The sequence below is a fragment of the Argiope bruennichi genome, chromosome 4 (assembly GCF_947563725.1).
Source record: "Argiope bruennichi chromosome 4, qqArgBrue1.1, whole genome shotgun sequence".
Lineage (NCBI taxonomy): Eukaryota > Metazoa > Arthropoda > Arachnida > Araneae > Araneidae > Argiope > Argiope bruennichi.
Genome location: NC_079154.1, coordinates 32,938,043 through 32,965,510, shown reverse-complemented (window position 1 = coordinate 32,965,510; position 27,468 = coordinate 32,938,043). Strand labels below are relative to the sequence as shown.

The following is a 27,468-nucleotide window of genomic DNA, read 5'->3' as shown; positions in this document are numbered from 1 at the left end:
TTATAGAAATAATGCTCAAACGTTTATTACAAACTTAAAAATATAAGAACGTATGAAAATCTTACGACTAAGATATTATATGTGCACATCACATTAGAGGAACGAACGCACGTGGAACAGTAATTATAAATCTGCATTAGCAAAATGCTACAAAGATTATCATACTCATCAATATAGCAGCAACAACAAATTGCTACAAATCCCAAAAAGACAGAAACGTCGGATGAACAGTGACATTGCTTAGTTTAAAACTCAAGATAAAACAAGAAAGAAAAAATTCCATCAGTTCATGATCACAACGCCATAAATACGAAGAGTTTAAAAAATTCCACACCATTTTGATTTATTTTCTTCTTCATCATTTTTTTTAAAAGAAAAACAATGAAAAAGTTCTCAAAAGGTGAATAAAAAATGTCTAGAAAAAATGCATCATGAACGACAATGAGACTCTAAAAAATGGTAAATCAATGATTTCCGTGTAGTGAGAAAAATTCTTCTCTCGAAGAACAATAAATAGGGCATTCTGCTGTAGAAAAGATATCGAATTCAAGAAAAAATTATTACTATATGGAACAATATGTTAAACATTTCAATGAAGGGGAAACAGACATACCAGAAGAATGAATTGAAAGCACTGTTATGTCTTAAAAATCTAAATGGTTAACTTCTACATAATTTGATTTGAATTGAATTTATTTAAATAAATAAGATAATAAACAACGAGTATGTCTAACCGTTTTGCAAAAGTAAAGTAAAGTAACTTAAGTTGATAAGTAGCGATCCTGGGAGCTATGTGGTCAATGGAAAAAAATTCAAATCTAGCACTGTTGTATTGCTATACAGTGTTATTTGAAATTCGTTTCAGGTTTTCACACATAGAAAGCTATTTTTTATCTACGGATCGGAGTTTGGTCAAGCTTTGCTACGGCAATTTTTTTTCCACATATCTTGATTTGCTTGAATATTGTAAAAATACCATGAAACACATAACACTGAAAGATACACAAAAAGAACACCTGATTTTAGGATCTGCATAGCTTCGACGACAGTGGGGGCACTGCCAGAGTATATTTGTAAAGAGATAGTGGCTGAGAGTTTTGTGCTAGGCTTTTGCATCGAAAGACTAATTTGAATGTTACTCCTATTGGTTGTATCTAATCTGGGCATTTCGAGAGCATTATTGAATTATCACACGTTCTTAAGATATACAATCACACATAATAATAGAAGTAGAATCTATGTTACGTACAAACCACACTCTATGGAAAAAACGTTTCACAATAAATACACTGTCCAGCTTTCCAAGCATTGTACTTCGTTTTTTTGTACCTTTACATATAAAAGTAAGCTAATAGCAGGACAACTTGCAAGTAGAAAATATAAAATACCATTTCATCTCTCCGATTTCCCCTCCGATTTATAGTACTTAGAAAGAATATTGAAATATATATAATTTTCTCTTATTATTATAACATTTTCCAACATTTTTACACACAATGATATATAATATATATTATATATATATATTTATTTACTAACACAACAGACACCAGATTGAGTAAGAAAATATACCCGCCGGTAAGTTGACTTACAGTATGAAGAAACGGCTAACTGTTAAACACACTCGATTTGAACGTGCATTAGTTATAAGTACTTAACCAGAAAGAACAATCACTTATTAGAAAACATGCTTGTTTTCCTACTAGACTCTACAGAAGAGGGAGTTCGTTTTAGTAGTTTTTTAAGTACACGTAACAAACTTTGTCTAAAATTTTACTTCAAACCGTGCTCTTCGCCTTTAAGTAAGTACAGAGTCGCTTAGATAGATAAAAATAGATTCTTGGAAACAGAAACAAATTGGAAGAAAATCACAAATCTCCAAAAAAATTTAGTTGAAAGGCCAGTAGAAACTCTGGACCAGTTAAAATTGTGGCTTGGACGCGGTTCGAAGAAATTCTACATATTTTGTTATCCGTTCTCTCATTTCGCTTATGTACATGTCTTACGCAATATATATATATATATATCTATATACGGTGAAATTTTTATCAACTAAAATAACTCTTCATTTTCTATAAATATTTAATAATTTTTTTAAAAAACATCAAGTTACTACTTCTTACATAATGCATAGTAATTTTTTCTCTCATTTTTTTATCAAAACAAATTCAAAAAATCTAACTTTTTAATGCTTAAGTGCACAGTACTCAATTAACATTTGAGCTTAAATTTTTTTTACCAATAATTTCTCTATTAAACAAGTAACAATTATCAACAACTATAATTAATCATTATTGCGATCTGAATATTGAAAGTCTTGAGTAGATATTTCTACAATAGGGTATGAAAAGATAGATAATAATATTCAAGATTTTTTTTGTCATTTTTCAACAATATTAGAGAGCGCATATACAGTTATACATCTCAGTCTTTTCCTTATAAGGTATTTTACAACACTTTTAAGTTAGGTAAGTACTATTAAGGAGCCGACATCGTCACACTGGTTGAACTTTACTGGACTTTACTTATAAATGAGCAGCTTTATTATACATACAATGAGCACAAAAAGCTTACATGTGTTTAAAAACAATAGAAAAGTTGAACACTGGTTACTCTTAAATAGATATCACCTTTGACATTTAAGACTACAGTAAAAATCTGGAAAAGATATTTTATTGAGGTACTAACATTGAGTCTTCAAACACGAATAAGTGTTATTTTTATTAAGAAAGCATTCGACACGGGTTGTTCAGTCTTATTTCGTAGTTTTACAATAAAGGGTTGATTTTAAAGGAAAAAAGAATGTAAAAAGCACGGAAAATTGAATAGTATGGACATTTAAGAATGGTAGTCATAGTTTTAAAATAATTTAAGTAGGCTCTTGTTTAATATAATACCAAATTTGAAAAACTATTCATTTAAAATCTCTTACCATTAAAAATTTGATGGTTAATCTGAATTGATCTGATTAAATCTTATCTAAATATTTTAACGAAGTATAATAATTTAAATAAACCCAGGATGCACTTACATTTAATATTTTTTTTTTAATTTAGTTTCTTGCATTTTTAGTGTGAAAAACTACATTATTGATTTTTTTTAATTACTAAAACATAACGTTGTTACCGATATGCTTAGCATAATCCTAACAATGAATTTAATTTGCTTTCACCATAATTAAAATACATGCATATATTTGCAAAGAATTGTATTTACTTCATATTCAACAATATCTAGAGAGGGAATAGATATGTTACGAAATCACTTTAAAATTTCAAAAACATATCGATTTTCTATCAGTTTCATCTATGTTACTAACATAATACAAACAACGAGCTGAAAAATATTGACGCATTCGTGTCTGAAATTTTCAAACTAGTAAATTTAAGTTAGTATTTGTTTATAGATCATAGCTTCTTTTATTTAAAAATGCAGAAATCTATATTATTGTATTGAAATTCGTTAAATTGTATTTTTATCCTTAAAATATTCACAAAGTTCATGAAAATTAATCATTTGAAATAAAAACAGTATACAAAAGCATCTTTGTGAAACGTAGATTCACGAACTTCAATGCCCAAGCTAAAAAAATAGATAGTACTGTTATTAATGCTGATAAACATAGAAATCTTCAATATAATTTTACTTTCTTTGACATGAATCACATTGAAACTTGCATCACATTTAATCTATCCATTCGGATTTTCTTAAAAAATAGATTTCAATCTACAGACATCCATCTTTGAACACAAATTTTTTTGACTTAAGTAGGACGAATTGTTGAAGATCTTTTCTTTCGTTATCAGCATAAATTTAGCACCAGATTAATTTAATGTCATTAAAAAATAAGGGAAAATTTTTCTCCACAACTTTCAGAAATCGTTGCTTGAAAAATAAATATTTATATTCAAAGTTCCAATCACAATTATGATGGCATAATGAGCTTATAAGCAAATGAAAATCAACACAAAGTGAATTCTTTAAAATATTTCTTAATGTACATCAACAAACTATAAAAATATAAAAAGAGATTAAACAACATTCAGATTGTCATAACAAAATCAAATACTCCGTTCTGTGAAACACAAGTTGTTGCGAAGCAACCGGGATAATATAAAAAAATAACTACTGTATATATTAAGCAATGAAGTATTCAAACTAGAAATAAACAAAATGCAGATTTTGTACTAATTCATCACAAAATAAAATATTTTACACAGGAAGTCCAAGTAATCTCACTAACTTTTTGACGACATAAGTCACAGAATTACATAATGTTGCATCTTAAAAACTTGACTCAGTCCAATCAATATTCTGTTTTTTTGTAGTAGACTTCCCTTGTTTGTGTCCAAATCCTGTATTATATTATTATCCTGAATATTTAAAAAATTTTAAAAAAGTTTTTTTTTTTCTTCTAGAGACTCTTCCTTAAAATAAATTTTATATTCTTTCGCTGATTCACAAGCCCTTATATAGCTGCCTAAAGCTGTGGACCAGCTTGATTTTGCTGTAGATCACAAAGATTTTGAAAGATGCCATATTTATTTCATACACTGATTCTCTCATAGTATACCGAAACCAACCATTTCCAACAGTTTGAAATTCCATCTGCTGATTTATCTCAAAGTCGCGAATTTTCAAATACTTTTAAACATGCACTAAAATATTGCTTCTCTTAGTATCCTGTTTAATTTGCCGAATCGGGCATTCTCAATGGTAATTATTTATTTAACAAAATGTGCGAATTTATACATTAAACAGGGTGGATGCCTATTGAGGAAATACTAAGACATCTCTTGGACAGCAATAAATGATCAATGAATTGTGCAGACCGAGGAGTCGTTATCTTAATAATAGTATGATTGTGGACAGTGAAAATTCTCCGGAATCAGACGTCAATCGGCTAATGTATTTATGGGTTGGCTTCATTTCTGAAAGACTTTTGTGTCTTCTTTAAAAGTTTTGCAAAAGAGACTTATTTTTCCCATCACAGATTCAAGGTCATCGTTACATTCAAGGCCATCAAAACAGTCTAACTTGGCAAGGCATCAATGCTATCTGGAAACGCCTGGCTTAACTGGTACTCGACCTCTAAAACATTTTATTTGGATTCTGATCCATTAAGACTTTATATTCGAACAATGTAATTTTATTTTTCCGATACAAGCTTGCCCTTCCAATGACGCTCTGAATTTACCCCATTTAAAATAGTTTATAAAAACATAATCATCATCACAAAAAACAAAAAAAATCCGAATTAAGAATTAAAATTACTTATTTAATTGCATTTTATTAAGTCTAGTGACTAAAAAAATACGTTACGATTAAGCGAGACGTATCCAGATATCACCGGTTTCAATCATAAGGAATTAATTAGCCATCAAGAGATGCTGGTTGGGATATGACATCCCACCAACACTAAAATTGTCGATTCCATTTCCATAGCTCTTGCTGCCACTGTCTCCAACAGAGGCATTTTTGAAACTCACTGGTCCAGTGGGAGCCCCGGTGACTGAAGATGCAGGACTGCTGAAAGGACCTTTGTCAAGAAACAGCGACAATGCGTTTGCATTTGTCACGGCCTGGCTCAAACGCGAATTTGACGTGGGCTTCGTAGTGGCATTATTGCTGTTTGGTGTCAGAAGACCTCCATTATTGAGCTGATCTCCAAGGCCGTTAGAGGCCGATGCACTGGAGAAAATATCGTTGAGGTATCCTCCATCGTAAAGACCTGATCTCTGATTAGGAGAGAAATGTGATTGCGCTGTTGGTGGAAAAGTTGCTTGCTGGTGCAAGTTGGCCGATGAAGCCAGAAGCATGAAGTTGTTGGCATCGATCTGTTGCTGTTGTGAAGTATTGTTTGGTGGGGTTGGAGAGAGTGATCTGGGCCTTTGTTGCTGATTGACGGAACCAAACATTTGCGGCATCTGAGATTGCTGCTGTTGTTGCATGATGGCTCGTGTCTTAATGTAGCTGCTGAACTCTGTTGGCGACATTCGATGTGATCTTTTTCCATTGCTCTTCAGCTTCGTGGAGCCGAACTTCGTCTGAGCAAAAGTAGCTGTTGTGAAAGTGAGCGGAGTTGTAACCTAAAAAATGGCATTAAATTATATCAAGATAGCTAAAGTGACCACCTTTGAATAAGCATAAATTTTCTCAAAAGTAAAAAAAAAAAAAAAAATCAATAATGTTTGCAATATGTAGTAAAAACTCTCAACATCAAATAATTCACAATTCGGATTTGTTTATTAGATTCCATTATGTTTGAAGAACTTTTTTTTAAATGCTAGCTGACTTCCTATCATAAAGGGGGCATATGTTTCAAAATAATACTACAGTTATTGAAAAATCGTTGGCATTTTGGCATTTAATAACCCACACCTGTTGTCTTATATGAGTTCACAAATTCAATTGTAAATTAATTGAACTTAATCTTAAAAACTAAGTTGCAATTGCACATGAAAAAGTAAAAATAACCAGTTTCTTTTATCTTTTATTTAATTGACTAGAAACAGTTACAGTCTAATATTCTTGTTAATATAAGAAAATCACAAATAAACTATTACGAATTAAATCTTGTATCTGTTTCAAAAGGCATCCGCGATCAACGTAAGATTATTTTCTAATATTTCATCTTTTAAATCAGAATTAATTCCTGGTTTATTCAACAATTATTTAAGAATTGCTATAAGTAACTTCACAACTTTCATGAGCGCTGAAATGAACAGAGATTGCAACTCGATACCTACCTTTGGCAGGAAGCCGTTGATGGGACTAGGTGATGACTTATAGGTTGGTGAGGGTGAATTGCCGTACGGGCTGCTTGAAGAGGAAGATCCAGATGAGAGTGACATTGACCCCAACTGTGAGGCCACGGAATCAATGGGTTTGAAACACTGAGCTTCTGGGTTGAAAGTTCTGTAGATTTCACGATCGGCCCGATCCTCAGAATTGTCCGACTCGGAATACAGAATCTTCACGCAGCCTTTCTCCCCTAACCTATAACAACATTATTAACGTTGAAACAACACACTGTATTCGTTGACAAGACCAAATTGAATTAGATTAGGGGTATTAAGTGTTGTATTATCAAGTGTAATAATTCATAATCTTAATACGTTAAATTCTAAATACATCTATTCAATCTTTGTATGTTAAATTCTTAATACGTCTATTCAATCTTCTAAATACCCGTTAATAATTTTCATTATATTTATATGATTAACATTATAGTTATATGATTAATATCATTGCTTATTACTGATATACGCATAAACAAATGGTTTTTTTTACTACATACAACATTAATTTAAAGCCTATTCCAACATGCAAATAATTGCTATTTTTTGCTGTCAAATATAAATCAGTGTTATCACACCATAATGTTTCCCGTGTTCCTGAATTTAACAAGCAAAATAAAAATTCGTTCTTTTGTTGAAGAAACAAAAACTAATATTTGATTTCAAATAATGTTCCTACTAAGATTCCATATAACGCTCTAATAAGTAATCATTGTAATGCTTACCTGTAAGAAACTTCACCAGGATCTATCCATATGCTGAGTTCTTCAGGTAAATTTTCCTGAATGTCTGATAATGCCATGCCACTTTCTTGAGCAGCAATGTCAAAAACAGGATCCAAAGGCAACGCCGTCTTCAGGCACCGGAAAGCTGATCCTTTGAAAGGTTTCTCAGGGTACCAATGTCCAACAAATTTCTGCTTAAGAGTTTTTTCCAACTCTTCTCCAAACTGGTTTACACGACGCCTTGGCAATTTATTGTACAGAAAAGAAATGAAGAAATTCAGGGCCACCTGTATCTCAACGTGCATGGTGTTCTTCACGAAGACGAAGATCGATGATAGACAAGATATCCTTTTGCAACAGAGTAGATTCTTCTGACCAGGATTGTCACGCGTTTGAAGAAAGCAGGGTTGAATTCAAAATATTAATCATTTAATCATAAGATGCCACCAATATACTTGTAGAAGATAGTCGTAAGAATGACTTGGTTTGAAGCTAATTCCAATTGTGGCAATGATAAGTAATAAATAATAAAAAACAATCGACAAAACTTATCCACAGAATTCACGTGAGTATGTATCAAAGCATAGAGTACAACCTGAAAAGAAAATAATTACAGTTAATAATTATTAGTGTAATAAGCATATGAAATTGTTCATTTCATGATACTACACTTCAATAAGTTGTAATTAAGCGAATAAAATTCACACAATAAGGTATCAATGCCTGATAAATGGTTGCATTAAAATAAACTTTGGTTTGTAATTTTTTTAACTTTTTTATACTCGCCCTTTAAATAATTCGATGAATTTTCTGTATTCTAATTAGGGTATGAGTATAACAACTCAACTGCATATTGAATAGACTTCACTTGTTTCTAAAGAATGCAAACACGTATATTGATAAAATTTCAAGAAACTCTTTCGTAAAAAAGAACTTCTATAAAGGCATCACAATTGTATAATTATACTTAATGAACTTGTCCATTCATAATTTCCTATCTGCCTTTCATTAATAAAAAATATATATGTTAGTGTCATTAATCAAATATTACTATAAATAATAATCGATTTCAATCGATTAGTATTAATGCAGGTAATTACTGGTTATTATTTTAATATCAGTGGTTATTATTGATAATATTGAAATAATCTCATTGACTGTAGTATAAACATGTTTCAAAAAAAGGGCAGCCATATTTTAAAATCTCTTTTTTTTTTGCGATGTCTTTTTTTTTGGGGGGGGGGCAAAAAATTTCAGAATTTGAAGTTAAAAACGATAGTAAAATCAAAATAAAATGTATATGAAATTCGTTGCCAATTCCTTATAAGAAATATTTCTAAAATTTATTAAAAAATTTCGTTTAATCAGGATATTCTGAGAATATATAAAAATGAAACTTTAAAAATAATAGTTTCATAATTTGTTAATGGATGGTATATTATTACAATCATCAAATAAGACAAAAAAAAATGATTTCATCCTATGATATTTATTCTTGTGCATAGAAATCTTATTCCTTCTGCAAGTATGTATACATTTTTTTTTATTGAAAGAAATCAGATAATTACGAAAAAAAAAGAAATTATTTTAAGAAATATGACAACACTATTAGACAAGTTACAAGATACAGAAATTCTTCTAATGAGTCAAAAATAAAAGATACGCAATAATAACGAAAGAACTGAAATCCGACCATAAAAAATTCGAAGAAAAAAGAAGTATACTTCGAAAACAATTTGGATGATGAGAGCCGGTGGAAAGTGTTAAAAAAAGCATTTCTCGGAGGGAAAAAGGCGGAATTGATGAGTTGGAAAAGAGGGGAGCAAAATAGCAATCGATGACCCACATTCCTTGAAATAAAGGAGAAGTGACTTTCTCCTTCTGAACCTATGAAAAGTATAAGAGCAAAAGAGGGGAGGAGGCTTAGCAACTTCAGAAATATATAGCTATCAGGCAGAATATATAAATAGAAAGAGAAAAAAGAAGAAATTTAATTAAAAGAAATCTCAGCCTTTTTTATTCTTCTTAATTTGTATTCCTGTTTTCTTGAACAAATCATTATCGACTACTTTATTTATCATTGAAAAAATTAATTGGAAACAATTTAATAGTTGATTAAACAATAGTTAATTTCTCCATTTCAAACCAGAATTGTAATTAAAAAATACTTTTTAATGAGAAAATTGCAATTTTCCAATTAATTGAATTTAAATGAAACTTAAGTTCAACTTTTTCATTCTGTTTTTTATGCTCTGTTAAAGCGGAAAAATATTTTATTCGTATATTTATATGTAATTAAGGATTTAATTAAAAATAAGTGTGTGCTTAAATTCTTTGAATAGAATAAAATTATTTTTCTATTAAACTAATTTTAATTAGACTTCAAAATTGTTCCTTTTTTTATCCGTCTATTAGTTAGTTACATTGCCGAGTTTTAAAAACCTTTTTTTATTATTTACTGTAATTTTTAAAAGCCTTTATTTCAAGTTTTTAATTGATTACAGCAGCAACAAAATATACACAAAAAATAAGTATTTTTTTTAAATGTACAGCAGAATTTTTCATTCTCAACAAATTATAATTTAACATTTTTGAAATGCATTTACTAAAAAGAAATATTTACAGAGAAAGAAGTTATTATAAATTTAGTCAATAACTCAAAACGTTTTACAAAAATTTTCTAAAATGCATGCATTAGCATATATGAAACCTTTTCAAGACGGAGCATTGAAAATCGATACTGTTGTGAAAGAGAAGTTGAAAAACAAATGCGGTGTTAACTATTTCTACGCTTCTATCGACTAGAAAAAAAAAGGATTGCATAAAATACTTTGCCTTTTGATAATGGAGAAAATCTGAATGAATCGATAGTGGAATTCAGTAATCTATTAATAGAAGATTGATCTTGCAGTGAATGATGGGATTCAGAGTTTTGCGCATGCTCGAAAACCTCCGAAAAATACAAATCCATACGTAATATTTAAATATTTTGAAATGTTTATATCAAAGATCTAAATTTAAACGCAGCTGTTTTGGAGTTGAAAGCGGTTTAGTAAAAATTTGTTCTTAATTACGTTGCAGTAAAAATCAGTACCCGTCCTTCAGTTATAAAAAAAATTCTGCTATTTAAAATATTAGAAGCCGTGATTTGGTTATAATATAAACTTACCAGTTCACGGTATGATATGAAACATTATTTATTTATATGTGATGCAATAATAGATTGTGCTGCATTCAAAAAAAATTTCGATGATTTTTTTAAAATTTTCAACTTGTTAATTATTTGACAATATCAGCCTAAATGATAGCAATTTTTTCTCATCATTTATTCTGTATCATTAAATGCAGTAAATAAGGATGAAAATTTTCATTAATAACAGTTTATGTTTTGACTTAAATCACCAAAAAAGACTTCAAAAAAAATTTATAAATATGTTTAATAGAAATGGTTCTTGAAAACTCTTTTATAGTGTATTAAAAATGGAATTCATTTTTATTTTAATAATTTTCTACATTTACTCCTCAATTAACAATTCAAAATGATAAATATTATGAAATCTATTGAGCGAGTTTTCTCAAATTCTCTATCAGGTGGAGTCACAGGTTTAGAATCAAACTTTAATTAAAATAATCTATAAAATAATTTCTTAAAATATTGTATTGCAATCTAGCATAAGCAAGCGAAAAACATTTAGAACTCTAGTACATCAAAAAGTGGACTAAAGAGAGAGATTTCAAAATGTCGTCTTAGCAAACATGAAACATACCACTTAAGAAAAAGAAGCTTAAAAATTCATTTTTATTTAAATATCACTAGTAACAATCAAATAATGCCACCGTTCGATCAATAACATATATGTTTAAGCAATATAAAATACTATATTTTTCAAGGAAAATATTTCTCTTAAATGTTTATTATACTATTTGAATTGTTCTATTCCTTGTTTATAAATTTAAATAAAATATTCGCTTCTTCATTGGAAAACGTGCCCTGAAAATATCCAACTGGATATTAATGACGAAATCAAATCACAAACGCTTAAATATATAGTAATAATTCATAAAAATCTGATTTCAACCAAATACACAAGCACGATTTATTTCGTAAATAAATACATTTAATCGCTTTGCGGCATCGAAACTGTCTCTTTTAAATTTAATTCCCAGAGGTTTATACATGTAAGATCTTAAAGAAGAATGAGTTTACTTTGATGTCTCGAAAAAGCTGTTTATGAAAGCGATTTCTTCATGATCATTGCGACTTCGTTTATGTATACTCATTCGATTTCTCAATGTACAATGCATTGTTTTGAAACAAAAAGAAAGATAATTTTGTAGATTTCAGCGATTATTCAGTCTGCGTGGCTCACGATATTTTGTAATCGCTTAGTAAATGATGATTTTTTCCCTTCATTTTCAAGGTCTTAATTGCAATAACATTAAATAATTATTAATTGTCATATATCTTTGTGAATCAATTTTGAGTTAAATATATATTATGTGTTTACTGAATGTGAATATGTGATTTAATTCAGTACTCATTTTTAATATGCAATGCTCTCTAGAACAATTCCTTTTTCGCTTCAAAGGATTTAAAATTTAATACTCAATAAATTAGAAATTGCTATAATTTTTCATTTACGAAGATGATAGATAGATTACAAAGATCAATTAAAATATTTTACAATATTAGAACTGAATTATATTTATACTAGATTGCAACGAGTTTATGGTGTATGCATAATGCTCTATGGAATGTAAATTTTAATTTAAAGTAATATCCTGATTACATAATGGAACTTTCTGATTGAAATTTCAAATTTAATCATGATTAACTATTTTAAAGTATATATTTCAAATATGTTTATTTTGTACTATCACATGATATGCTGCTTTACATGTTGCAAATTTTTGAAAGTTATCTACAAATATTAATTGTTTTGTGGAGTGAAATTATATAGCTTTTAATGAATCACTTCATTTAGCTTGCAAATTTACTGTAAGTATAATTTAAAATAATAACAATAAAGTACTTTTTCTACGTGTTATCGAAATCTAGTAATAAGTTTATTTAATTTAATAGATTTCCATATGCATAAATTAAATATTCAAATTTTAAAGTTTTGATATATTTATATTACAAACTACTTCATTGGTAACTCTTATCTTGCATGCTAACGCGACATTATTTTGTGCGTCAAAGTGGGAAAATAGTGCCAAGTAAATCCTCAGCTAATTCCAGATGAAAGATTCTTCATTCGTTTTCGATATTTTATTGAGACCAAAGAAAAAAAAAGTAATTATTCGCAAATAAAAGTTCTTCGCTGTAATGTAAGAAGGCATGCATCATTTTGAGAATAAGTGCCGGATGATTTGATGCCTAAAACAACAGACTAAGGAATAAAAGCATTCATCAAGACATTCTGACACGCGAGAGCATTTGGCAGATATCCAAGAAAAGTTTTTCCTGTATTTACTTCCTTAAACAGCAGCCGAACATACGTAATACTCATTTTTTTGCCAAGATCTTCTTCATCAACTGTGCTCTTTCATGTTTTTCCACCCTCCCGTCTAGTCATGACTTGATTTCCACGTGGACTTGAGGTTTCGAATGACGGATACTCAGATTTCAGCTCTTTCATCAGTGGATAGATATTAAAAAGCAGTATATATTTTTATTTATTCTATAGTAAATAATGTTGTTCAATTACATTATATGCGATTATAGCATAGAGGTGAACATTTTTAGTCTTTATATGATACGATTTGTCATTTGAAATGTTTAGCTATTATATTTCCGTAGTTCCAAAATTACTTAATTCTAATAAAAATGAATTTTATTATAAAATCTCATGTATTTAAGATAATAGTTACATTGAATACAGCATTTAATTTTATTTTAAAGATATTTGTATTATTCTGTTTCGCACTAATAATTATGTTATAATACTAACGGGTATGCTTATTAGAAATAATTATTTTGAAAATTATATTAAATTTATTAAATTTCCTTATAAATATGTACTATCAGTAATGTTTAAAACGCAATTATCAATGAAAATTAAATTTATTAGATTTTATTAATAATACATATTTCAAATTTAGTGTCGAAAAATAATTTTTATTTCTATATTATAAAGCAATTTTTTAAATCATATAACAAGAATATCTTTGTAAGTATAAGTAAGTATATTGTAAATATAAGATTATACTATAGAATTTTGTGACCAAATTAATATATGAATCCCTGGATTTACATTTAACTAGAAAAATAAGTATTAGTAATATTAATTAGATAATATTATAATATTATATTAATATCATGTCCTCCAAAATTTATTATACTTTAACAGTTCTGAATTCTTCCTTTAGAAATATACTTCAAAACATTTTCAGAAACATTTCTGTACTTCTGAACTTATACAAAATAAATTTCAAACGAAACGCAATAGCTATATGATAAGAATCCATTTCATAAGTAAATTTGCTGTGAATCATAAAAAAATCTTGAATCGAAACTAGTTCATGAATTTCGGTAAGAGTAAATTTTCCATACAGTTCTAAAGAAATAAATCACTAAATTGCGAATGAGGGTTACTTTAAAAGGAAAAATTATGATGAAGTCAATACTGGAAGAGCTAATATAGCATTTAAAAAATATATAATAGCAACTTTTAGAAAATACTTTTTAGTCCGCTTACAAATGAAAAAAAAAATGTAATGCAATTAGAGCATTACCTAAAAATATATCCTATATGAGACTTAATGAATTCTAAATGATTAATGGATAAGTATCTTACCGCAAACACCATATGGTAATATGGCGTTTTATGTTAGTATACATTCTCCAAAAATGATTTCATACAGGATTTAACTTTTAGCTAAACAAAATGAAATATAAACCGGATACAAATGAATGCACATAATCTAATTAATTAATTAAAAGTTTTGTTGAGATTATGACATTAATGCTATCGACTTCAAATTTAAAGAATTGGAAATTCAGGAAATACTGGGAATATCTAAATTGAACCAAATAAAATCAATGCAATTTAAATCTCTTTTGCAAATAGATAAACCGAAATGAAAATTTTTTATATTTTAAGATTATAAACTTTATTTTATATTTTAGTATTCATGAGAAAATACAGATACCTTACGGATGTTGTACAAGAATGGAATATTGTTCCAAAACAGACAATACGATGAGATTTTATTTCGATTCCTTATTATTAAAATATGATTTTAAAATTAAAGTTTATATAACAGGCATTCAAATTCAATACATTAGAATTACTTGAAACAAAATTGAAATAGATAATAAAGAACATTTATATGTGATTGGCATGCTATAAAATTTCATTTTTTTTTCTATTTTCTAAAACAACTGCATGTTATTTAATAAATGAATCTTAGTTATAAGTTTAGTATAATTTAAACATAATATTTAATTAAAAATTCTTCATTATTCCAAATATTACATGAATTTTCAGTATTAGTTATTTCATTGTATAAAATACGAATTTTCGAATATTTCTAAAACATCTTTTTGTCTACTTTTACATTCAGCTTAACTAGAACAGATAAGCTAAGGTCAAATAAATTATGTTGCATAATCGAAAAAAACAACAACACATAAATAAAAATGAAAACACAGTATGCGCGTTGAAGTTCTAAATAAAAAAGGAAAGGGCATTCTTTGGCGTCGAGTGTCTTCAGCCATTGTTACTACAAGGCAACTATAAATCAGACATGCCAGGTAGATGGAAATATATTGCTTTTCACACAAGCCAGACTATAAAAAAGATCTCTTAAAGCATCCAAACTCAGCAGCTGAGATAAAATATATCGGTTTCAAAACAATGATACGAACAAATGACAGAAAACAACAGTAAAATAAATAATGATACTTAAATCTGTTATGCAGCAGACAACTCTAGATTCTTCCGTAACCTAGCATTCTAAACAATTCAAAAAATTCTTTTAAATGCATAAATTTATAAAAATCTTAATACTTAAATTCCAAAACCAAATTTGCTAAACTTTGGGTGCATTCTGTCAGAACATACAATATGTATGTATATACTAATAATTATAGTTAACGTAAGCATATATGATACCTTATATACAGATAATGATCCTTATGAAGTGTTTTATCACAACGCATACATATTTGAATTTTTTTAAGAATTTTCACGAAGAAATAATTTGTATCTATTTTATACCGAAAGTAAAGAGATATGTATTATTTGTAATTAATTTTGCTGATTATATTTTTTTATTAATGAAATTCATATTTTTTATATGTTCAAAGTACGCTTACCATTATCGCAATACATAAATATTTCGATTGTTTTAAGAATTTTCTCGGGGAAATAATTTGTATCAATTTTATACCGAAAATTAAGGGATAAATACTATTTGTAACTAATTTTGCTGATAATGCATTTTTATTAATGCAACTCATACCTTTTATATATTCAAAATACGCTTGTATTAATATGCACTTACTTACAGAAGTATGTACCGGTTATATAATCGTATACTGCGGATTTTTTTTTCATTGAATATCCCTATAAGTATTAAACTAAGCATTAAAAACATTGAATGATTTTTTTTTTGTTATTCAAATATTTTAAGCTAAGACTTATACAGATAAATATTACAACATCTGTAATTTTGTTAACTACCTAATCAATCTTAAATTAGATACATATTCAAGTGAGTTCCAATATCACTTTTCTAAATCATATGTCGCTTCAGACCATATCCTGATAGTCTGGCATAAACACATATCTTTAGAATCAAAGCTCGAATACTTATATTAAAATAGGAAACTAAGATTCTGACACTAGCCTTCAGAACGATGAAAATAATGCGTTTATAATTAAACCATTGTTCCCGATGCTAAGACAACGTTTCCAACATTTATTCTAATTAGAAGGGAATGCATTAGTAAGCCTTTGAAATGTAAACAGCATTAAAAATACACTTACAAGGTCAATTTCGAAAACGCCTATAGAATTCCAAATACAGGGAATGACAAAACATAAATACTACAAAGTGCTTTCTTCGAGAAAACAAGCGCTTACATTGTACTTCTCTTTCACTGGAAGTTTTTTCCCCCTAAAAATAATTCCCGACTTTCTTCGTGATTGTAAACAAGACTGTAGTGTGTGCATAGTCAGCCCTCCTTGTAAGGAGCACAGGCTCTTTTTTATTTTTTATTCTGAACGAAAACGGCACGATGAGACATCTTGGCTCCCATCCACCAAAACTCATACGGCTAGGTACGTACTTCTCTCCACCTACGTGACGTACGTCGCAGTTGTTGTTTTTGTTTTAGTCAAAGAAAAAGAAAACGTGTTCTTAACGAGATTAAAGAAAAAGTGCTGCGGCAGTGTGACGAAGATACTGGCGAGAAATCTCTCTCTGGCGGATGCTGCACTTTTGGATCAAAGAAAGATGGAACCTTCGAAACTAAACTGAAAAGTAGTCGCTTCGTCATACTTTATTAATAATGGCATATTCAGTGAGATGTCTGTCAGTAAAAATTAAATCTTTAGAATGAATCAGAATTTTCAATTGGGAGGCAACAGGCATATATCAAGAATTTTGTTATATTAAATAAATTATATAAGAAATATATTTGTGAAACCAGCAAGCAAATTAATGAATTATTTAAAGTGGCAAAGGCGTTTTGAAATAAGAAGACAACTTAATTACTTTAAAACTTTAAAATGTATTACTTTACTTTAAAAATAATAATAACTTACTTTAAAAATAATAATAAATTATTTAATAGTGCTGCAGAAAATTTTTCTCACTCATTTTAGGGAATTACTGTAATTGATCATAATTTGCATATTTAAATAGAGTAATTATTTTTAATTTGAAAAATGGAACAAATTAAATTAATTAAAAATGGTATATAAATATTTTTACATAATGATGTATGCGTATTCAACGTTGTAATAAAAAATAATAATTCAAGATTTCTCTAATATAGAATACCCATTATACATAATAGCACATTTATTAATAATTTTAAATTTAAAAAATATTTAATAATAGAAATATGTTTTTAAAAATTCAACGTAATCGAATTGGAATTTTAAATGTGGAAGTAAAAATCGAATGTATAGGAAAAATCATTTGACAAAAAATTAATTTGAATAATCTGATAGCCTCTGTCTAGTGAATTCGCATATGAATCATCATTGAATGCTAAAATACGTATAACAAAAAATATAATTCTATTTCAGACTGAATGAAATGTTTGAAATACTTTAAATTAGTCCTTGTAATTTCCTAAGTAATAAAAACAATAATTTTAAAATATTATCTGCTTAAATAAAATGAACTGTAGTGCACAAGATTTATAATAAAAATTCATATATAAATATTTGAAAATTATTTTGAAACATTTATACAAAGCTTTTATGATGAAACTAATAATGATGATATTGTTGACAAATATTAAAAATACTCCTGAAATTATCTAGCATAGAGAATTTTTTTTTGAAAGCTGATAAGCAGGAACGTGAACATATTATCATGGTTTCTTTGTGAAAGATAATGTCTTTTCTTATCAATTGCAATATCCTTTCGTAAGCAACAGAAACAAAAAATGCAAAAGTTCAAAGATTTTATTTTATTCCCAAATTCCATATCTTTATTCCCATTTATTTCCATTATCAGATTACAACGAAAACTGCTTTTCTAGAATTAATTTTGGAGAAGATAACCAAAAGATGTACACCTGCAGTAGCAAGGATCTTTGAAATGCATTTATTGCTAGGAAATATATGATAGTAACATTTAAAATGTGTTGATTTACAAAAAAAGTTAATTATTCCATTTTTTTCTAATTTTTTTTTAAATTTTTAGTTATGAAATTTTTTTTAAAATAAGCTTATAAGAACAATAGCTAATTATAACGGAAAAAATGAAAGAAATATTTGATAAAAGTAGAATAGAAAATTTCAATTGTTAGAAACGTGAAAAAATCCCAATTTGCCTGATGCAAATCAAACACAATTGCATTCTGTGCAAAACACGCTACATGAATGTATTTTGAAGTATTTGTTTATTTAAATAAATTTTATGAATGTTCAAAACAAAAATATTTTAGTAATTACTGAGATTTGAAAACAATTCTTTTAAAATAGTATTTTTTATAAAACTTGAAAAACAAATTCGAGAAATTCTCAGTAATAAAAATTAGGTTTAATTAATATAGATAAAAAGAAACAACAGCACCAATATTGAGTCTATATATACAAATAAAAAATATAATAAGTTTTTTTTTCTTAAACAAAGCAACATGAAACATTTTATAATGAAATATTTAAAAAAAATGTTATTTGCATTGAGTGTATAATGATATCAAATATTTGGATAAAAGCTGATGAATTACTAAAAATGTAGGATATAATTTGAAACTTTATTTTACAATAAATACTGTTCCTGAATTTCATGAATTTTAAAAATGCATGTTTAATTATTTAAATAAACATGTTGGATAAAAACACACAATATTATATAACGAAATTGTTTCAGCAATTTTATATATTGAAAAGTGTAATAACGTATTGCGAAATTTCTACAAGAAAATTCTAGAAACGGTGTCATGTCACATTTTACGAAAACTTTATTTAAAAATAAATATGCATTGTTCTGTAATGGGTAATACTAAAAGTTGATCTTTGCGCTAAATAAATGTACAAGAGCAATATTTTTTTATAAAAACTAAAATATATATTTATGGCTTGAAAGAGGCAACTTAATACAAAATAATACAGCTTACACAGCCGGGGCATTAAAATAGTATGCGTTAAAACTTGATTTAAAAGTTCAGAGAAAAATACTGACCATTTATTGGCAGAATCAAAGAAATATAATTTCAAGTCAAAAACAGCCCAGAAGTCATCCTTCATTTTGCTCTTCAAATATATGAGAAAGACTATCGCACACGTCGTTAAAAGCATCGTCTATTGTTTGTCTGGTTTGTCCGCTGATGTGTGGCTTTTCAGAAAAATCATTCGAGATAATATATGCTTATGACGGCATTTATCTCTTCTTTCTGCAAGGACATCAGAGCAACTATTGTTATCTCTGTTTTCTTTATTTATGTGCAATTCGGGCTAAAATGTTGGAATGAAGAAGATGAATGGATGCGTCAAAAAACGGCATTGTTTCTTTGTTGAGCTCAAGACGAGACCCGTGACATATTCGTCGAAAATTGAATGCTGATATTGATATTAATGCGATACATATGCTTAATAGTCTGCTTCTAGAACTATATTTATCAAAGGTTAATTCAAATGGTTAAACTAATAATTAATATAAATATTCATTCATATAATAAATATAATAAAAGCAACTGCCAGCCTTAACGTTATAAAAATATGTTATCAACAATAAAAAAAATGAGGAGAGTTAATTATTAAATAGTATTACCAATACAAGTTTAATAATAATATCAATAATTTTAAGCTTGTAATGTATTACGGACGAATAATTTTGATGATTAAAAAACATAAAACAGTTTTCTATTGCATTCTGTATTTAATTTTGAAGCTTCTGAATGATAAAACAACTTTACATAATATAATAGTTAAAGACTCTAAAATCGTTTTGCTTCTTTTTAACTTCTGTAACAAAGATATACGTAACATAATAACGCATTTCGAAAACGTTAAACTTTAATTGAATTTCTGTGAAATTTTCAAACCAAATATCATTTAGGAATAATATCTCTTACCTCATCGCCGCTTTTGTTTTTTTGTTAAATTCGTAAACAATTCGTTTGTTTCGTAAAATTCGTAATACAAAACAGAATTGCTTTATTAAGTTCAATATATATAACTTAGTTTTTTAAATTATGCAGAGTTCTGTCTAGAATATCTCTATAGTTTGTATTGAATGTGTTTCGGTGAAGTAATAGTCAATACATTTAAAGAGATTTTTCATTTGAATTAAATATTTTGTATATTTCTTCTTCTCTTTTTCATTATGGCGTTTTTAATTCACTATATACCGTAAAACCTGGATCTGCTTGTCCATGAGGACAAACAGCTCAGTTATATACAGCAGGTTATTTTCAAAATAAAGTTAAACATTAAGTGCAAGGTTAAAAACGGAGCGATTAGAGTATTCTTTTGATTATTTAATTCAAATCTGAAGAAATAAATTGTATTTAGCAGCACGCAGATTAAGAGCCAAAAGAATTACTCAATGCTTAGGAATAATTTGTTAAATATTTTATTTTGTCCAGTAAAATAGCCGATAATTTCAAAAGGACGGAATAAGCAGAAGGCAAAGTTCGCTTTCACTGTATTAATTTTTAATTAAGTGTATTAGAACGGTAGATGAAGCATCTGTTCTTAATAAGCAAAAATGTTATTTGAGAAGTCCATTTTGGAACAACTGGTATCATTGTTTCGTGCAAAGAATCCAAAGCAGACCACAAAACTAAAAATTTAACAGATTAGAAACACGTTTTTACAAATTTGGTTAAGACGTGTCTGAGGTGTCATCCTTGAACGCATTTCTTTCTAAATGCTTTAATGGATTAGCAAACTCTATTATCTCAAAAGAATTACATTCTAATCTTCTTTCCACATATCACTAAGACGTACACACAGTACACGTTTTGTTTTGTAATCCTTTACTTGATTGAATCACGCACTGCCACTATATCATAGAGAGCTATCTGCCGCTGCTGCGTTTTTTTATATTTTTCACGACGGTGACAAACATCATTCCGTTTATCTGAGCTCTTAAAAGTTCTGAAATGTTTAGTCAAGAAGACGAAAGTCGTGTCCTATATCACGTCCTTCCTTGCGAAAGACGCACATCGCTTAAAATATACTACTCCCCTATCTAATTTTGACTTTGTTTTGCAGGTGTCCTTTATCACATTTTTCGCAACGGCATTTGGCACCAGTTACACCCTTGAAAGCTTAGGGACAAGGATGAGAAGGGTTTAAACTTGATAGTGTGTACCCCTATCGCGTCGTAGAATGGTGGACTCAGCAGCTCCATTTAAATAGTGTAGGTGTGTAGGTGCGGAAACCGGATATGCCGGGAAGTGGAGGAAAAGCGTTCAACTAATGATCATAAACTGTCAGATTTGTGGAATGTTGATGGTGAATCAATCCAGAAGGAAAAGGAATTTTCGCAAAATTGACATCATTTTTTCAGAACTTGATTTCTTTCCAGTCAGAAGGCATTTTCCCAAGGCTTATGTCAAGGAAATTTGTCAGCTTAAGATTTAAACTTCTATTTTTTTTTTTTTTTTTTTTTTTTTTTGCCGATGTCAAGATTACAATCCTTCACAGGCGTTAAATACTTCAAATTTGTTTGACAAATGCCACGAATCTTAGCTTTGTTCATTGAAAAATAACACTACGTTTTTTTTTTTTTTTTAATTTTGTGTATATTTTTAAGGTATTGTCGAAAGATAAGCATATCAGTCAATATGCTTATCTACATTGAGAATATTGAACGTATTTCCTAAATATGCATAATATAATTTGGTATATTCGTTAACGAATATAAAACGCATTTTCTAAATATTCATAATATAAATCAGAATATTCGTTAACGAATATTAAACGATTAGTAAATACTTGTGCAAATATTTATGAATTTTTATTTATTCATTTACTATTATTATTATTATCTTTATTACTTTCTTTTGAAATAAACAATTTAGATTTTCGAATATTTTGCACGTTTTTGAAAAAAAAAAATATTGCAAAAATAAGTCAAGTACTTTCAAAGTCAGATGCAGTATTTGGGAATTCGAAGCTTTAAAAGAATGTGAAATTCCAAATAGTAATGCTAGCACATATGTCTGTTGTCTTTAACAGAAAGTTTTAGAAAAAACTAAATTACATTTAAGCAGAAAAAAATATTAAAAATGGGAGATAATTTTCATTCAAAAAATAAATTATTGGAACGGAACATTATTAAATAAAGGAACCATCCATTATGACGATGCTTCGAATTTGTCTGACGGAAGCTGAAGGTCGGTGTGTTTAAGCGAAGGGAGAAAATCAATAATACGAAAACGATAATTTTAATTCTAAATTTTAAATGAAATTAAGCAAATTTCATTAAAAAAATATCTATGAAATAAATATATACAAAATTAAATGAAAATTAATTTGAAGTTAGGAAAAAAAAATTGAAATGTTGCAAATTGCAATCGAAAGTAAACAGAGAATAGAGAGCAAGCGGAACGAAACCGAATGACCCACATTTGCCCTTGACTGGGTCGCCAGAGTAAAGGCTGCGCATGGTCCCGCCTTTTCATGTAGAAGATGGCTGCTTCCAACATCATCACAGAAACGTCAATAGTGGTAAAATGGATAAAACGAGCACCTATACACCATCAAATTTCTTTTCAATTCACTCCACTCCTGGCTCCCATTCTATTGATCTTAAAGTGCTTCATAGCAGTCTCCCATTGCTACCACTTGCAGGGGTTTTAAGGGAGAAAATGAAAATCTATTGAATCCAAAGTGCATTACGAGACAACGATTTTCTCACCAGAATCTAAAATTTTTAGAAACATGGAACCACTTACTCTGCCAGTAGTTGTATTTAGAAAAAAATATAACACATTTTAAACATTAAAAAATTGTCAGTCAATAGTGTGCAGATATTTCTAAGGATAGAATTAATATGTATGTTATTTTGCATAGTTATCTACTTGTATTAAACCGTTGGCTCATAACAAAATGAGTGTTATATGTAAAACTTGAAAACAAGCAACCAACCGCGTAATGCTAGTTTTATAAGAAATAAATTTTGAGGCAAGTAATATAGTAAAAGTTTGTAATAAGTTGATACTTTGAAATTTATAAATTTAAGAATGCATCTCGTATTTCGAAGACATTCGAAGAATAAATATGAAAAGATAAAATATTATGAAAATGTTAGAACTTTTAAATAGCTAAATTTTGAATTTTGACATTGGAAAAACTTTTTATTCTTGATAAGTTACATTGGATACGTTCGAAATATATCCAAAGATATATTTAATCGAATGGTTAAACTATACTAGAGTTGAAGTAATTAATAGGTAGTATTAACGGTACACAGCGATGATCCACAACTTTATACTCGCTGCATGGCTAGACAACACGAATTCCACCGGGAAGATAATATAACTTCATCTTTCATCATTGCCTTACTTTCAAACTGATATTCCAAATACTGGTCTGCGAACATATGAATGAAACATGAAATATTTCGAATCAAAAGTTCTAATACACTGTGAAAGTAGTGCACGAGAAATTTATAAAATCAAACCCTTACGAGAATTTTGTCATGGTATTCATGATTCGAGAAACATTAATGGTTTAGTAAAAGAAAATACACCAATTCAACAAATGCATTTTTTATAATGATATTGGTTATAGTTATAATCAGTTAGTTATAGTTATAACGATTCATTCAAAATCTGACACATAACTTTGCATTGCTTAGCATAATAAATATAAAATTGAAATTCATTACTTTTACACTGCGAATTTGCTAATATAGAAACTGAATCTACTTAAGTAGAAAAATATTCAGGAAATAATTGGAAAACTATGCGAAGTACACTTTACTTATTTAATTAATATTCTTTGTCTGTTTAGAGAACGAAATTATCAAAGATAATTTTTACAAATGAAAATTTTTATTGTAATGCGGGATTATTTAACATAATTAAAATTCTGAATCACTTATTCAGCGATTATTTTATGATAATTAATTAATGTTCTATGAAATCTTTTGTAACAAATTTTATAAACTTTAATTAATAGAAAGTAAAATAAATAAATGTTGTGTCTTTATTCAATAATTTTTATTTTATTTTATTATCACAATGTATTAATTTTTATAACCGCGATCGAACGCGTCACGGCAGTTAATTAAATTTAGACATCAAAAAATATTAACAAATTAATCAATAAAATATTACCTTTATCTAAAATTACAGTCCGATACAAAAAAAGCAACGCTGTGTTTTTAAAAACTGATATCAATTTTTTTTAATGTAGTAGCCAAATCAAATATCGTGAATCATAGTCACGAAAAAAAAAAGAAGTGAAGTAATAAAAAAATTAATTTAAATTTTTCGACCAGTATTTCCAAAATATTACTTCACAAAATATATGCAATTCACTCTTGCATATGGCCATGTACATACATCCACAGAAGAGTGGACAATTATTGAAAAGAAAAGTAGCCAAAAACAAATGAAACGTAAAACAATGAACAATGGCCCATAAAGAAAACATTTCAAAAGTATTTCCTATTTCATAGCGTTATATAAACGAGACTTTTAGTGGAAATAAATTATTTCAAGGCCTAAATTTTCATATATCAAAGCATAATTGGTTTTAAAGTCATATTTTTAGTCATAAATATTTCCACGCGCTGTAAAAACATTTCCGACCGTTCGGAAACTTTAGCACCAACCATAGCAAGTAAGAATCTCAGGAAATTATTGCTTCATTTCTAACCTTTCAATTTTGCAATAGTTAATGATTTTAAAAATTACTTTCATAACGAAAGCTTTGTTAAACTGTTTTGCGAAGAATCAATGAAATAATTGTGTTTCCCAATAAATCGGTTATTTAAATTTCACAGCAAATTCAGTACCTAAATATTTCTTACGATTACGATACAAGACTCAAAACAAAAAAGAAACTTAATTATAATGAAGATGACGGAGAGTCGTAATTAATATAAGTTAGAACACACTTGTTTATTGTTCACTTATATTAACTATTAACATTGGAAATAAAAAAAAAATTATGCACCGTCATTTTCCGATATATTATTGATACAATCAATTCAAAATATTTTGTTTAATCCTCAAAAATCTGTTGCATTTGAAAGTTACTCAATACTTTTAAAATTTAAATAATTTGTTTTTTTTTAATCATAAGGATCTTACAAACGATTATAATGTTCTATTGCAAATCAAATACAGATAGATATATACAATAGATTTAGTTAATATGATCTTTCTAGAAGTACAAACTAGACTTTCACGTCGGGATTAATCGATTTAGTTTCAAGGAGTATTTTTTCAGTAATAAAATTAAAAATAAAAACCACCACATCATTTTAAAAATCTAATTTTATGGGGCAAGGAATTTTAAAATATAATTAAGAGTGAGAATAAAAATAAAAATCCAATTTGAAAAATTATACATGATTAGAAACATATTAATTCATCCACAAATTTCCTTTAAAATATCCATTTAAAGATTACTTTTTAATTTACAAATTTTTATCGTTTCTTATTGAAACAGTAAAAAATAAGCCAAAGAAGTAATATTATTATTTAAATGAAACAGGAGCTAAGACACTTGTATAAGGCCAGAAGGATCTCCGAAAAGATTCTATCTGCACATTCCGTTTTAAAAATGTCCTTGAAATGATATTCTACCTTTTCAATGTCATCCATGAAACAGCTGAAACGCGTTACTGGGAAGAAATAAACTCATACCAATGGAAGAGAGCTTTTACAATTGTTTTAATGAATTATTCCTAGAACTTGGCATAATTATTTTTTAAATATCCGCGTTGAGATCCGTTTGTGAATAACGTAAAACAAAAGAATAAAGTCAATGACTTATGCAAATTATTTTTGAGAAAGAAAATACATTCATAAAAAGAAAATATATATGCGTTTTAAAATGATAAATAACAATGGTAATAAAGTGATACTTTTCTAGAGAGCACGATATAAAATTTTGTTTTCCGTTATGCATTCCGTTTAGCGCTATATGGTAAGAAAATATATCTAGCATGAGAATAAAATCTTCATAACTGTTAAAATAATAATAAAGAATATTATTTTCTCTATAATTTAATGAAAACCCCTCCTACAGAAATTTTATCTAAAGTTTAATTAGTAAATTCGAAGTGGAGTAATTACTCTATATAATATAACCATGTTCCAACATTCCCAGATTTTTCAAATTCCAATATTCAGTATAGAAAATTTGGTTTACTTTACTCGATATTGAATCTTAAAAAAAATATTTATTTTAATTCCATAGTAACCTTATTTCTATCACAAACTAACTTATTAAAACAGTAACTGCAATCGTTCGTTCGATTTCAGAATTTGAAGTCGCTACACACTCATAAGTAATTGATGAATTCATAAAAATGTTTTAAAGAGAATTTACAAAAATATATTTAACCAAATTCAACCGCTGTAATGTAAAAGTTCTTAATTTTTAAATTATTATTATATTTCTCAGTTACCATATCGACGGAAGTTAACTTGATTAATAATTCGCGAAAAAACATTTTCTAGTAAGTTATCAAAAATAAATATTTTTTTGAAGAATATTCAAAAATAATTCAATCAATCATAAAATATCAAGATAATTTTTCTTAGAATTATCCTGGTCTTCTTTCACCATCTGGTAATCACCTGTTTCGAGATGGCTGGGTGGATCTACGTTTTCCCCCTTCTCAAAAATGGAACATCTGTTTACAAACTCCCATCATAACACGAATTGAGAAAATCACATGTGGAAAATCAATTTAACTTGGCTTACCTGATGATAAATATTTTCGTTCGGTTTGATCGTTTTAAAATTCTTTCAGTCTTATTCCAGTCTTCTTCAAGATTAAAAACAGTTCTTGCATTTAAAAATTTTGCGATGATGATAAAGTTTATAAATAGAGTTCTTTTTATGAAGTTTTAAAACTTTTTCTCGCTGATCAATATAAAAGGTATAAAAAATATAAAAGAAGAAAACAGAAAAAAGATCAGTTGCTGGATGTTTTCTCGGCCGCCTTTCCTGTTACGAAGAGTTCACCACTAATTCCGAAATGAGTATTCCCGGAAATATCAGATCTTAAAACTCCTTCCGAGCGAGAACACTTCGCAAAGCAAAAGCGCTCCTCGT

At 28.1% G+C, this 27,468-nt stretch overlaps 1 protein-coding gene across 2 annotated transcripts; it reads right to left on the bottom strand.

Annotated features, from left to right (window-relative positions):
• On the bottom strand, positions 1–27,468 carry LOC129967006 (protein Tob1-like). 2 transcript variants are annotated; one of them, XM_056081637.1, is made up of 4 exons: positions 27,115–27,468; positions 7,526–8,120; positions 6,750–6,999; positions 1–6,089 (listed from the first exon to the last, which is right to left on the bottom strand). In XM_056081637.1, exons 2-4 carry the CDS (start codon positions 7,828–7,830, stop codon positions 5,370–5,372), a joined length of 1,275 nt encoding a protein of 424 aa, XP_055937612.1. In that variant the 5' UTR covers positions 7,831–8,120; positions 27,115–27,468; the 3' UTR covers positions 1–5,369. The 2 variants fall into 2 exon arrangements, with proteins under 2 accessions (XP_055937612.1, XP_055937613.1); XM_056081638.1 differs by lacking the exon at positions 27,115–27,468 and adding an exon at positions 19,400–19,547.

Excerpts from the sequence above, each read along its gene's own strand:
- LOC129967006 (XM_056081637.1), bottom strand. The coding sequence starts at position 7,830 with ATGCACGTTGAGATACAGGTGGCCCTGAATTTCTTCATTTCTTTTCTG. Across the intron at positions 7,000-7,525 it reads CCTGGTGAAGTTTCTTACAG|GTTAGGGGAGAAAGGCTGCG; the intron begins GTAAGCATTACA and ends ATGTTGTTATAG. Across the intron at positions 6,090-6,749 it reads TCAACGGCTTCCTGCCAAAG|GTTACAACTCCGCTCACTTT; the intron begins GTAGGTATCGAG and ends GCCATTTTTTAG.